Source organism: Halictus rubicundus, chromosome 9 (genome assembly GCF_050948215.1).
Source record: "Halictus rubicundus isolate RS-2024b chromosome 9, iyHalRubi1_principal, whole genome shotgun sequence".
Classification (NCBI taxonomy): Eukaryota; Metazoa; Arthropoda; class Insecta; order Hymenoptera; family Halictidae; genus Halictus; species Halictus rubicundus.
In genome coordinates, this window is record NC_135157.1 from 1,834,530 (window position 1) to 1,847,807 (window position 13,278).

Sequence of the window (13,278 nt, forward strand, 5' to 3'; positions counted from 1 at the left end):
TATACAATTATACATTTTTAAAAAGCGACGATTTTTCATTACTTGATAGAAAAGACAGAAATGTATTTATTCAGATTTTCAGCAATTATTATTGTAATATATGCCCAATGAATTAAGTTTATTGAATAATTCCTCATAAAAAGGTAATTACTTCTATTATTGATTTTAAGAAATCAATTTCCCTAAAATCAATAATGGAATAGAGGAGTAATTCAATAAATTTATTTCATTGGGCATATATTGTAGCAAAAATGGCTAAAAATCTGGATAAATACATTTCCGTTTTTTCTATACATTAAGGAGAAATATTAATTGTTTATTGACGTCCTCTATCGTTGAAATAGAAATGGCAGGAGTTGTAGTCATTAAAATTGTTGCTAGATGGCGTAACAGATATTGATGATGTGTGGGCGTTGTAGCAACACAGACGAGGTATAGGGGTAGACCAGTCACCTAATGTATTTTTCTGTCTCACGCTTGGGGGGCTCTAGAGTCCCCGTACCATTCCGTGTCACATCCTACCGTATAAGGCTATAAAAAAAATTATTTTTGAATAGCTTAATAGTGCGTGCATGATGTGCCAAAGTCAAATTTTTGAAAAAAAATTTTTTTACGGAGATATACGCATGGTAAATAACCATTTCCTCGCTCCTGGGAATTCATCAGTTTTCAGTGCGATAGTTATGTAATTACTCCGTCTATAATTGAATACATAGGGGTCTACAAATCATATGGGTTATTGCAAATGGTTTCAACTATTAACTGGCAAAAAAAAAATTTCCAAAAAAAGTTGTTTAACATTAAGTAATATGGACTAGCCTGAAGCCCCTTTGCGTTACGCTCATTTTTTATTTATGGAGGAATACAAAAAATCCTTTGAATAGCTTCGATCTGGAACTAATCGTTTTGGCAAGTTATAATATTGATCTAGCTTTGTGCAAAATTTCATGAGATACTTCGAGATGCTTGCGCCGCAATTTAAGTTTAAATATCAACTTTCGGAATTTCCAAGAATGAATCGCGCGGAAGTCACGATTATTTGATGTTTCAGGTGAAATTTTTAAGTTGATATTTAAACTTAAATTGCGGCGCAAGCATCTCGAAGTATCTCATGAAATTTTGCACAAAGCTAGATCAATATTATAACTTGCCAAAACGATTAGTTCCAGATCGAAGCTATTCAAAGGATTTTTTGTATTCCTCCATAAATAAAAAATGAGCTTAACGCAAAAAGGCTTTAGGTTAGTCCACATAAAGAAATTATTAAAAAATTTTTTTTATTTAAACAATTAATTCGAACTATTTCACTTTTTCCTTCATTATAAATGATACATCCCTAAAAAATGTCACCTGAAACATCAAATAATCGTGACATCCGCGCGATTTATTCCTGAAAATTCCGAAAGTTGATATTTAAACTTAAATTGCGGCGAAAGCATCTCGAAGTATCTCATGAAATTTTGCACAAAGCTAGATCAATATTGTAACTTGCCAAAACAATTAGTTCCAGACCAAAATCTATTAAAGAATTTGTTGTATGCTTTCATAAATAAAAAATGGACAGAAAACAGAGATTTTCGATTAGCCCATATTACTTAATGTTAACAACTTTTTGCAAAATTTTTTTTTGCCAAATAAGCGTTGTACCTGTGGCAATCTCTCCACAAATTTTCAAACAAATTGGTTGGATAGTTTCGATTTTACAGATTTTTTGCCGCTTTTTGGCCATTTGGCACCACTGTGCGGCGCCGCGCGATTCTGGCATCACGACTGAACGAGTCTGATCGAGCTCGATGAATGCGGTATAGTTCGTACGTGTCGTACTGTTGCGTTCGTCGTTTATTTTCTCACTACAAACTGAAAGAAAATAATACAACTACGTTCTCAGTCAGTAGTGAAATAGATTGACATCTTGCAAAAAAGATCAACTACATAATTATTGATTAATTAATTCTTAACTCTTTCGAATTTCACAATTAATATTAATTGATATTTTGCATGATTCTTTAAAGCTAAAATTTATGTTGTTTAAATGAAATATACATGAAAATATATAGTAAATTTCAATTTAATTTCTTTTTCAAGTTCAGTTTCAAAATATAGTCAAAATAGTTGCGTATTAATAGTCTTAAAAAATTGTAGAATTGCGAATAATAATTATACGTATGAAGAAATGTTATTTACGTTCAAGATTTATGAAAATTGTATTTCTATAATTTGGAAACGTGGTATCTATATTTATTAATATTGTACTGATAAAGATAATTGTAGATATATAACATAATGACATCAAATAAAAAATTATAATTTGAACATATAGTCATAACATCAGTTATGTAGATGTACATAACTCGTCAATCATTTGAATTTGACCAGATTTGATCATTTTTGTGGATCTAGTTCCAACATTTATCATTCGTCAGCGTAGAGGGCGTAAGAAAACCAGTTGTTTACATGTGAGACTCGAAACCCCATATGGTGATTGGTCTACTCCTATACCTCGTCTGTGGTAGCAACCATCTGATTCGATTGGTAACCTCAAATTTACTGCCTGCCTTGCTAGCAGACTCTGTTGTCATGTCAGATTCGACTATCTGGATATATATTGAATCATGCACATACGGTAGGAAATATATTTAATGGGTGAGTTAACTTCTACAATAATGTTGTGACTATATAAAATATTTTAGACGGAATTATTTGACATCTATACATTTAAACTGTTTTCTAAATCAGAATGATACTCAAAATGACAAACAAAGTGTTTAATGTAACAATTAACTATTTCGACAATCGAAAGAATTTTGTATAAACAAAACGTTCTACATCTTTAACATATAAAATGAACGTCATTTTGAAATTCTTTTTGTATTTATAAACACATTGTTCAGTTATATTTCTAGCCTACATTTTTTGTAACTTTAAAGATATGGATAATAATTGGTTATCTGATGGAATGGGAGAGTCATGGAAATGGAATTGGACAGAATTATGTGGATATCATGGAGGTATTAAGCCATTAAATCCAGAGACACATGATCTTGACGTGTGCTTTCAACAACTATGCCTCCAGGTGATTCAACATTAGTGGATAATATATGTGTATATATATACTACATGCTTCTCATAGATTTTGGTAACTTTATGTTTATTGAATATTTTTCTTGTAACTTTCAGATTCCAGTTTTAATCTGTATTGCAATAATATCCGCATACCATTGTGGAAAGAGAAATTCAAATTCCCTTTGTCGTCATGGTTCTAATTCTATTATAAACTTGAGAATTTTAATTATATCGTGCCTTGTAATTCTTCCTATAATTAGAGCATACATTATTGTTACTAATACTACACTTTCTCCACAAAATCATGTACCACCTGATAAAAATTTAATGCCACAAGACTCAGTTGTGTCATTATATAAAAGTTCAGATTCATTTTCGAATACATCGAGTATAATAGATCACATAAAAGAAGGAATAAACTATACTATTGATTACACAAAATCAATACTTTTTCCAAAGAATAATATTCAAAATACAACCGAACCTTCTGTCACCTTTAGTACGCAAGATTACAATCCAGTGTTAGATATAATTAAAAATAGTGAAACATCTGCCAAACCTATTGATTATCTAGTGGCAGGCACTGAAGGATTAGCATGGGTTGTTCATCTTTGTTTTCTATTAAGTTTGAGAAGAGGCAGAGATTATAATCCACGTGGGCCTGTATCAATTCGAGCATTGATACTGTTGCTAATTGTTATCTCCATACTATTGTTAAGAAGTCATATCAAATATAATCCACAAGATGATGTTTTACCAAATTTGTCATTGGGATTTAGTATTAGTGTAGTCACTCTACTAATACTTTATGCTATAACATTCATACCAGGTGATAATAGTTTACAAGATGTGAGATCATCCCAATTTAACGAAGTAAGTCATTATAAGTTGTTTGCTTTCAATAGAGCGGTTTATAGTATTATCAGTGAATAATGTTCTACATGCTTATCAGTTAAGAGATTTCAAATATATGTTGTAGAATACATGTGATGATACCAAATTCACTATGATATCTAAAACTATGACTTATTAAGTAAACAGGGATATTATAGATTAGTGGAAAATATGTTTATAGGTAGGAGAACAGACTCCACTATTGACTACTTCTAATTCATCTTACATAAGATTCCCGGGGGAACAGGACCCAACTTACCTTGGGACTGCTATGGAGAATGTAACAGCAACCTCCACATTTTTATTTCACTGGGTAAACCCTTTAATGGAAAAGGGTGTTCGTGGTTTGCTAAATCATTCAGATGATCTATTCGATTTACCAGAATACGTCAGCACCAACGTCATCAGTCAGAAACTTGATAGACACTTGCAAAATATAGTAAATTTCATATTTCTTTATCTACTATGTTTTATTTAAATTCATAATTATTTTGCATTTATATAAATATTTTATTATGTTTATTAATATATTGCAGTCCAACAATAATAGAGTGGAAAACGTCGAATTAATGATGGAAACAGATGTACAGTTCGTTAGAAAGAAAATATCACTGTTACGTTTACTACATAAATGTTTTGGATGGGAATTTTATTCGGTTGGAATATTAAAATTTATCAATGATTGTAGTTCATTTGTGGGCCCAATATTATTAAATAAATTAATTGGTTTTATTGAAGACAAAAATGAATCTATTTCATACGGATATCTATATGCATCGTTAATGTTTATTAGTGCTTTAATAGGTAAGCGTTAATGTATACTAAGTATTATTTGCAAGTAATACTCCCCAGCAAGTTGTAAGAACTTTTAAGTTTATACAAAATAAGTGACATAAATTATAACAATATTATTATTTTAGGAGCTTTTTGCAATGCTCATTTTACATTTTGGATGTCTGTTGTTGGTTTAAAAATTCGATCTGCGATTATTACTTTGCTGTACAGGAAGATTTTGCATTCATCTAGTGTACAGTTAAAGCAACAGTTTAATTTTGGTGAAATTGTGAATTTTATGAGTACGGATAGCGATCGATTAGTTAACAGTTGCCCAAGTTTTCATGCATTTTGGAGTATTCCATTACAGGTAATTTCTTAGCATAGTTCTGTGTGCTTTATTTTTATTAATAAAAATTTAGAACTTATCGGCATTGATACATATCTGCTAATTAGTATATTGATTTCTGTTGTGGTCAGTAAAAATGTTTCTGTTCATATTTTCCAGTTGGTTGTGGCATTATATCTTCTGCATGAACAAATAGGGATTTCCTTCTTAGCTGGGGTTACTTTTGCAATAGTGCTTATACCAATAAATAAAATAATAACAAACAAAATTGGGAGGCTTAGTACGAAATTAATGCAGTACAAGGATCAAAGGGTCAAATACATAGGGGAAACAATACGTGGAATAACAGCAATTAAGTTAAATGTGTGGGAAGACCATTTCATGCGGAACATTATTAGTTAGTACATTTTGATATATTCCACAATTCTTAATTGTTATCCTCGTATGTAAACTTTTTTAAAATTTTTTTGCTTAGAATTACGTGAAAGCGAAGTCAAATACTTGAGTGAGAGAAAATATTTAGATGCACTGTGTGTTTATTTTTGGGCTACAACACCTGTATTGATTTCTATATTAACATTCACAACGTATGTTCTTCTTGGAAACAAACTTGATGCAAAAACAGTTTTCACTAGTATGGCACTGATGAACATGCTCATAGGTCCACTAAATGCATTTCCCTGGGTTTTGAATGGTCTTACAGAAGCTTGGGTATCACTTAAAAGAATACAAAGAATGTTAGATGTAAGTGGAAACTGTGCTGAAATTGCAATGAAACTAAAAATTGCACCTATGTCACTTCACTTTTATTGAATTTAGTTATCGGATGCTGATATATCATCGTACTATTCAGAATGTCCACACGGAGTAGATTTGATGCTTCAGAATGTAATGTTCAGTGTAACTACCAAGCAGAACACAGAAGAAAACGGTTCAAATTCACATATAAGTATTGCAACACCATCTTCTACTTCAGATTCTAGGAAAACAGTAACATTTGAAGACGATGCTGCTTTCAATCTACACAACATTAATCTTACTGTTCCAAAGGTAATAGAATATACTTAACTGCTTACAGTACTATTATATGCTAAACTATATTTTGTTTTAGGGTCATTTAATCGGAATCATGGGAAAAGTAGGCAGTGGTAAATCGCTATTCTTAGATGGTATTTTAAGTGAAATTACCAAAATTCGTGGTACAGTAGCAGTAAGTGATGTCGACAAGGGTTTTGCATATGTAAAACAAAGTCCTTGGTTGCAACGTGGTACTATTCGGGACAACATACTTTTTGGAAATTCTTATGATTACAATAAATATAAGTAAGTAGTGAAATGTGCAAATATGTGTACTGTAATACTTAGAGAATCTTTTTTAACAGGACCGTTTTAAAAGCATGTGCTCTCACCACTGATCTGAATTCTTTGCCTAATAAAGACTTAACAGTTCTTAGTGATGCAGGAAATACTTTGAGTGGAGGACAAAAGACACGAATTTCTTTGGCGCGAGCTATTTATGCAGACAAAGATATTTATTTGTTGGATGATGTTTTAGCGACTTTAGATCCAAAAGTTGCTGGCTACATATTCGAACATGTTATCTTAGGTTTATTGAAAAACAAAACGAGATTATTATGCACTCATCAAACTCAGTATTTAATTCACGCAGATTTGGTAGTCGATATGTCCAAAGGCAGGATTGTTAATCAGGGTCAACCTAGCGAGGTTTTGCCTGACATAGATGATTATTTACTATCTTCAGACTCTTATGAGCCAAATTTAAATATTTTGCCTGTTAATGATTTACCAACAGATGTAAATCAGTTTGACAAAAATGGTACAGACCCTTTACTCGATGAAGAATTTACAGAAAAAGGAACTGTACGACTTGGAGTATATACGTGCTATACTAATGCCGTGGGTCGTTATTTGGCAATTTCGATACTGATCTCCATATTCTTAATGCAAAGTTCTAAAAATTTAACAGACTTGTGGCTGTCTTATTGGGTGACTCAAGATAACACGACAGCGACTAATACTACAGATAGGCCAAATCTTCTACGGTTGAATTATCTCTTTGACGATCAGAACATAAGCACAAACTATTATTTAACAGTTTATGCTATATTAGCTGCATTGAATTCGCTATTTACTTTGATGCGAGCATTTATGTTTGCGTATGGAGGGATTCAAGCAGCTATTTCAATACATAAGCAACTTTTAAAAATTGTTGTGCGGGTATGGAAATTTCAAAAAAGTTAACCGTTATTTAGTATTATACACTAATATAGAATGTACTTTCAGGCTAAAGCTATATTTTTCGATATTCAACCACTTGGCAGAATTATCAACAGATTTTCATCCGACACATACACGATTGATGATACTCTACCTTTTATTGCTAATATTTTGCTCGCGCAATTTTTTGGTTTATTGGCAACAATAGTTGTTACCACCTACGGTTTACCATGGACACTATTAGTGTTAGCTCCGTTCATTCCAGTGTATCATTGGATTCAAAATCATTACAGGTACAATGATTCTTTCAGCTTGTACTTTAAGTTTAGAGGATATTATTTTGATTAATAATTTCTAGATTAACGTCAAGAGAATTGAAGCGCTTGTCGAGTGCAGCTCTTTCACCTCTATACGCCCATTTCAATGAAACTTTATGCGGACTTTCCACTATAAGAGCTTTCCGCAACGTTCCACGTTTCAACCAAGAAAACGAACTATTACTGGAAGTCAGTCAGAAAACGAATTTCGCGTCGATCGCAGCCAGTCAATGGCTTTCATTAAGACTGCAACTCATCGCAGTCGCTCTCTTAGCTGGAGTGAGCAACATTGCGGTTCTACAGCATCAGTATAATATAGCGGACCCTGGCTTGATAGGTCTTGTTATTACTTACACATTGTCCATAACCGGATTGCTGTCTGGCGTAGTTAATGCATTTACTGAGACGGAGAGGGAGATGATCGCAGTGGAACGTGTGAAACAATATTTCGAGAATGTTCCTGTAGAACCTGTGAATGGCGATAGTCCACCGTATGCTTGGCCGAGTCAAGGTGTAGTTGAATTCCAAGAAGTTGTATTGAAATATAGGTAACCGATGTCATTAATTCGAGACTGTCATTAGGATAATTGATGTACACGCACGTAACTATTGGTGTATTTTGCAGAGAGCATTTGGCGCCATCGTTGAACGGTGTAACGTTCAGCACGCGACCGGCAGAGAAAATAGGAGTCGTCGGCCGAACAGGTGCTGGGAAAAGTTCATTATTTACTTCATTGTTTAGGTTAACGGAAATCTCTTCCGGAACTATTTTAATAGATAATGTTAATATACAAACGTTACAACTAAATGCGTTAAGGTAAGGTGTTCTGACATTGCATTCACTTTATACAAATTGGCTGTAGTACGGTATAGCTCAAGCATTAGATAGAGATAGAACTGGGGGGGGGGGGGGGAGGGTAGAACACCGAATATAAAATTTTATCTGCGGGTCTTTCTTAGTTTTCGAGATATTTGTAAATCACTTGGGTGAAGTTCCAAAAATTGGTTAAAATCGATTGGGCTGAAATTTGGAAAATAGGTTTGAGTCAGGTCTGGGTTACGTCTTTTATTTTTCGAACATCGCCTATATATTGAGTCGTTGGGATGTGTTTACAGAAATAGGAGATAGGCGGCAATTCAATGCTGACATATACGCCGCCGCAGACTTATAGGTATACACAGAGTTCATTGCGAAAGTTTTTTACAAATACTTCGGAAACTAAGAAAGACCCGCAGATAAAATTTTATATTCGGTGTTCTACCCTCCCCCCAGAATCCCTTCAAAGTTCATCTCAATCTAATGCTTCGACTATACCGAACTATATCCTAGAAATCTTTAATATCAAGTAGATATTAGTGATAATCAAATCACATTTAGTGGAGGGCAATAGTTTTGGACTCTCAGCTTTTCAATTTGACAAATGATTGATGAATTAAAATGTAATGTATCCTTAACTGTTTCAGATTACGCTTGGCAATTATACCACAAAATCCATTCCTTTTTTCGGGTACAGTAAGGGAGAATCTAGACCCTTTAAATCAGTATCCAGATCTCCACATATACAAAACATTGGAGAAATGTAAACTTCATTCGCTAGTGTATCGTTTGGGGGGTCTTGGCGCTACTTTCGACGAAGGTGGTAGCAATCTAAGTGGGGGGCAGAGGCAATTGTTTTGCTTGGTTAGAGCAATTTTGAACAATGCTAAGGTATCGTCATTGACTTTTTTAATTGGATTATTCCGGCATGAAATAGAAAGTAGTTAAATGGAAACATTAAAATATTTCTTTTATTTATAACATTAGTGGAATTCTTTTTAACCTTGGCTATTATGTGATAGTCATAAAAATAGTCTGATTAAGAAAAAAAAGTGGAAAGATAAGACTGAGATTGAGACAAATTTTTTTTTTACTTTTTTTCTATTATCTATAAGAAATGAGACATTTAAGCTGCTCAAATTTAGTAGAACAAAATCATTTCGATTGTGATCTTCAAATATGAGGTCGTACGAAAGGCATAGTGTATAATGTAGAATAAAACTTTTCCTATAAATATATTTCTCATTTATGTTAATCACATAGTACAATATTAACTTCTCTATTATTTTCCGCAGATTGTCTGTATCGACGAAGCTACGGCAAACGTTGATCAGGAGACGGACAAATTTCTTCAAGCGACAATAAAGTCTTCCTTCCAGAGTGCTACGGTGATCACCGTGGCGCATAGGATAAGGACAATTATGCACTGTGATAGGTACAGTATTTGCATAAACAATCGATAAAGTGGCCTTCATTCTAAATGCTCATTTTCATTGTAGGGTACTCGTGATGGGAGAAGGAGAAGTATTGGAATTCGACGAACCAAATCTGTTGATTCAGAACGTCAACTCTCACTTTTATCATTTAGCGAGCCAAGAGTTGTCCAATAGAGATTGAATGCTTCTTTGTGCAAGTTCTAATGAGAATATTTATTTTTATCTTCGCGATGAACTTTGCCATGTGTTCAACTGAACGCGTTAGAATACTGATTATCGACTCCAAGGATATAACGCGTTCTATACGTTATAGTTAAGTGGATTGTATTATAATCCTTAACGTATAGTTATTTTTGTACAAACTTTCGAGGACTGTAATTAAATAATCTATAAAGAAGTGGCTAGTGCAGTGATTGTGCAATCATTTGTCGTAATTGTGATAAGACAGGGACTGTTTCTTTATTTTTTCTTTGTATTCATATTGTATTATAAATTAAACTACCTCGCTGTAAGATTTTTGTACTGTCGACAATACATGCGAGAACTCGTCCGCATCGAGGTATCCTTTCTTGCGACAATCCAATTCCTTGAATACCGCTCCCCACACTGAGGGTGGAATATTTAGATCGACAGACGTGCTTGCCGAACAGAAATCGTCTACCACTAAATATCCTTTATCTAGACAAACAATTGTCATGCAATCGCAATTATTCTTCATTTCACGGATAAATAAATCATACAATCATTATCCAGTAAAGTAAATAGCATTCCTGAATTGACATGCGTATCGTTTGCAGAACTCTTTTCAAGTACCCAATGCTCGAATTCGTCGTAGGGAATTCTGTCCGAGGATCGAAAGATGTGTTCAACTTCAATCTAAAAACAGAAAAATTAAGAAAAAATAATACAGTGAAGTACTTCGTCTAAATATGAGGCGTGTTAGGAAACTATTCGACCTGTAGATGAAGATAGGTATAGGTATTTAGATAGTATTTCTACCAAGTACCATGTTCTTCCTGACATTTAATAGTCAATTGGTATAACATGCAATTTTGACTAGTCGAAAGCCATGAACATGGCAGTTAGCCATTCTTGTTCTAAAATCATTAGTGTGATTCGCAAAGTTAACGATGATGAGTTTATGAATGATATACAAATTAATGAAATAAAACGAAATGCTATAAGACAGCTGTTGGCTATTCCGAGAACTGACTTTAAAGAGTACTTCCGGAAATGAAAGAATCACAAGAAAAGGATTGCATCTTCTACATTTGAAGGTGACAGCATCACGATTGACGAACTCTCTTCTCTTTGTAGCTTAAAGACGAATACTTTCTGGAGGCACCTCGATGAATAGGACTTTAGAAATTTTACTTTATCCGGGCAATAGCCAAAAGCAGCGGTCATGGCGATTTTGTATTGTCGTTTAGTCAGCGATCCAGTGGTCTCCGCGTCAGCATAATCGAAAGCCTGCGGGGTTCATGAACCATACAGTTCCGTGATCCGTTTTCTGTCTACATTCCGGTTTACCTTTCTGGCGCGTTCCTTGTAGACGCTCGACGTCATATCGTCCTTCAGGGCGTGAATTGAGCTGGAACGAAACTTTCTGGAGCGACTTCCATATTAAGCGATCCGATGAAAGCGAGGTGTTGCTCATCGCGAGTCGCATGTATCGGTCTTTCAGCCGAGGAACTCGACCGACACGCATTATATCGTAATTAAAGCGGGGACCCCCTTTCAAACAGTCCGGTATTTTGTAATATTCATCGCGGAGCCAATTAACGCCGCCGCGGGACACGCACACAGCTGCGTAAAGGCACGCGTGTCGTGTGCGTGTGCACGCCATGACATAACGTCTGCTGTATCCGGCATTCAGCCGTCGCGTTTCTCGCCGACTCTTTGTCATCGTTCTCCGCCGCTGAAAACTAATGAGCTGAAACTCTGGCTGATTTTGCGTTCCGTTTTTTAATTACCCGGCATTTAAGCCCCCCCCCCCCAACCCGGTCGAAGCCTTTCTCTTTTCTCCCCGTGCACCGGAGGAGAAGCGATATTATTTCTCGCACGTATCCTTCCGGCGAAAGAACCGTAACTGACGACGTTTCACATCGCTAATGATGTTCGTCTCGCGTGATCGTCTGTCGCGCGATCCGTTATTCTGACGATTCAGCGAAATTTTCGAGCACGTACCGCTTATTCGGATTCGGCTCAAGATCAGATCAAGCGAATTCGCACCTGTGTAACCGTCGAGACAGTTTCGTATCGATCCCCCTCGACTTCGGGATTCCATAGGTTTGGGATGTTCGGGTAGCGACGGAGAGAGCCCGTGTAACGCCAAAAGTTCACGTCCAAGGCAAACTAGACGACGGACACTGTGTCAGTCGTGCGATTTTCTCATGTCGATGACGACGATCGAAATGCTCGCGCGAACGCCTCTTTCTTTTATTTGCTCCGCGGCGCCAGTCTCCTCGGTTCTGCGACGCGACACGACGCTCCTTTCAGACATCTCTATCCTCTATCGACCACCCCTGAATAAATTAAGTAATTTTCGTAATCCCCCTTCTCGTTGCGATTCTCAGGACGAGCAGATGGGAGTCTAGCGACGGCTCCCGCTTCTCTTCTTTGTGGAAGCGGTGAGAAGCCGCCTTTGAAACATGTGCGCTTCCGGCACAGAGCACAGGCAATCTCGGATGAAAAGCATGACTTACGGGCGACGTTATATCATCGGCCGATACTCCAGGATCGTCCATGAAACCGACTAGTAAGAAAAAGTTAGGCTCCCATTGCGAAGAATAAGTTTGGATATTTCGGTCGTGGAGCCGGAAGTTTGCGACATCGGTCGTCTGGTCCCTGATGCGTGCCGGACAATGGTAGAAAATGACTCAATGGCCGTTCGCGTCGTAATGGCGCGTTGAGTGTATCCTTGCCCCCTTCGTTACAAAATGGGACGACATATTATTTTATTCTCATTTTATTTGATTCACGTGTATGAAAAATAGACGCCGTTGTTTGGCTTAAAGTTTTAGTCTCCGAAAACTTTCTGTGTTCTCAATGGCTTTAAAGAGGAGCACTTTAACGTTCCTACGGCGAAAGTGCTTCGCGTGTATCTTCATAAAAATGTATGATACTAGTATTTATTTTCATCATCATATGTAAAAGTAAGCAAATTTCTTAACTACCCTTGCACTATAACATCGAGTCAGAGTCGTGATGAAACTTTCGAACAGAATCCGCTAAATATATACGTTATTAATTTCTTTTAATCCGAAATAACATTCTGTTTTGTTGTTGTTGATATATAGGCATTGCAGAATACATAGGCATACAATAAATCTAAACTTTCTTCTTCTAAGAAATTATGAACTAAGAATTTCTTATCACTGTAGTTCAAAA

At 35.5% G+C, this 13,278-nt stretch overlaps 2 protein-coding genes across 4 annotated transcripts; one reads left to right on the top strand and one right to left on the bottom strand.

Moving 5' to 3' along the window:
* Window positions 1-2,505: 2,505 nt before the first annotated feature.
* LOC143357153 (ATP-binding cassette sub-family C member 10) lies at window positions 2,506-10,406 on the top strand. 3 transcript variants are annotated; one of them, XM_076793427.1, is made up of 17 exons: window positions 2,506-2,643; window positions 2,892-3,073; window positions 3,178-3,936; window positions 4,139-4,396; window positions 4,494-4,761; window positions 4,878-5,101; window positions 5,240-5,477; window positions 5,556-5,824; window positions 5,900-6,130; window positions 6,192-6,403; window positions 6,463-7,318; window positions 7,385-7,611; window positions 7,677-8,183; window positions 8,261-8,452; window positions 9,100-9,343; window positions 9,748-9,887; window positions 9,952-10,406. In XM_076793427.1, the coding sequence occupies exons 1-17, from the start codon at window positions 2,640-2,642 to the stop codon at window positions 10,067-10,069; spliced, it is 4,929 nt and encodes a 1,642-aa protein (XP_076649542.1). In that variant the 5' UTR covers window positions 2,506-2,639; the 3' UTR covers window positions 10,070-10,406. The 3 variants fall into 3 exon arrangements, with proteins under 3 accessions (XP_076649542.1, XP_076649544.1, XP_076649545.1); XM_076793429.1 differs by having other exon boundaries at window positions 2,928-3,073; XM_076793430.1 differs by lacking the exons at window positions 9,100-9,343; window positions 9,748-9,887; window positions 9,952-10,406 and having other exon boundaries at window positions 7,677-8,146; window positions 8,261-8,421.
* On the bottom strand, window positions 10,252-12,131 carry LOC143357168 (EF-hand calcium-binding domain-containing protein 11). Its single transcript, XM_076793454.1, has 4 exons — window positions 11,419-12,131; window positions 11,263-11,358; window positions 10,629-10,764; window positions 10,252-10,566 (listed from the first exon to the last, which is right to left on the bottom strand). Exons 1-4 carry the CDS (start codon window positions 11,452-11,454, stop codon window positions 10,382-10,384), a joined length of 453 nt encoding a protein of 150 aa, XP_076649569.1. The 5' UTR covers window positions 11,455-12,131; the 3' UTR covers window positions 10,252-10,381.
* Window positions 12,132-13,278: the final 1,147 nt, after the last annotated feature.

Coding starts and splice junctions, on each gene's coding strand:
- LOC143357168 (XM_076793454.1), bottom strand. CDS start 11,454: ATGACGTCGAGCGTCTACAAGGAACGCGCCAGAAAG. Junction 10,765..11,262: donor TTGGCTATTGCCCGGATAAA/GTAAAATTTCTA, acceptor TTCTGTTTTTAG/ATTGAAGTTGAACACATCTT. Junction 10,567..10,628: donor TACTTTACTGGATAATGATT/GTATGATTTATT, acceptor TTGTTTGTCTAG/ATAAAGGATATTTAGTGGTA.
- LOC143357153 (XM_076793427.1), top strand. Junction 4,762..4,877: donor GTTTATTAGTGCTTTAATAG/GTAAGCGTTAAT, acceptor TTATTATTTTAG/GAGCTTTTTGCAATGCTCAT. Junction 8,453..9,099: donor TTACAACTAAATGCGTTAAG/GTAAGGTGTTCT, acceptor TAACTGTTTCAG/ATTACGCTTGGCAATTATAC.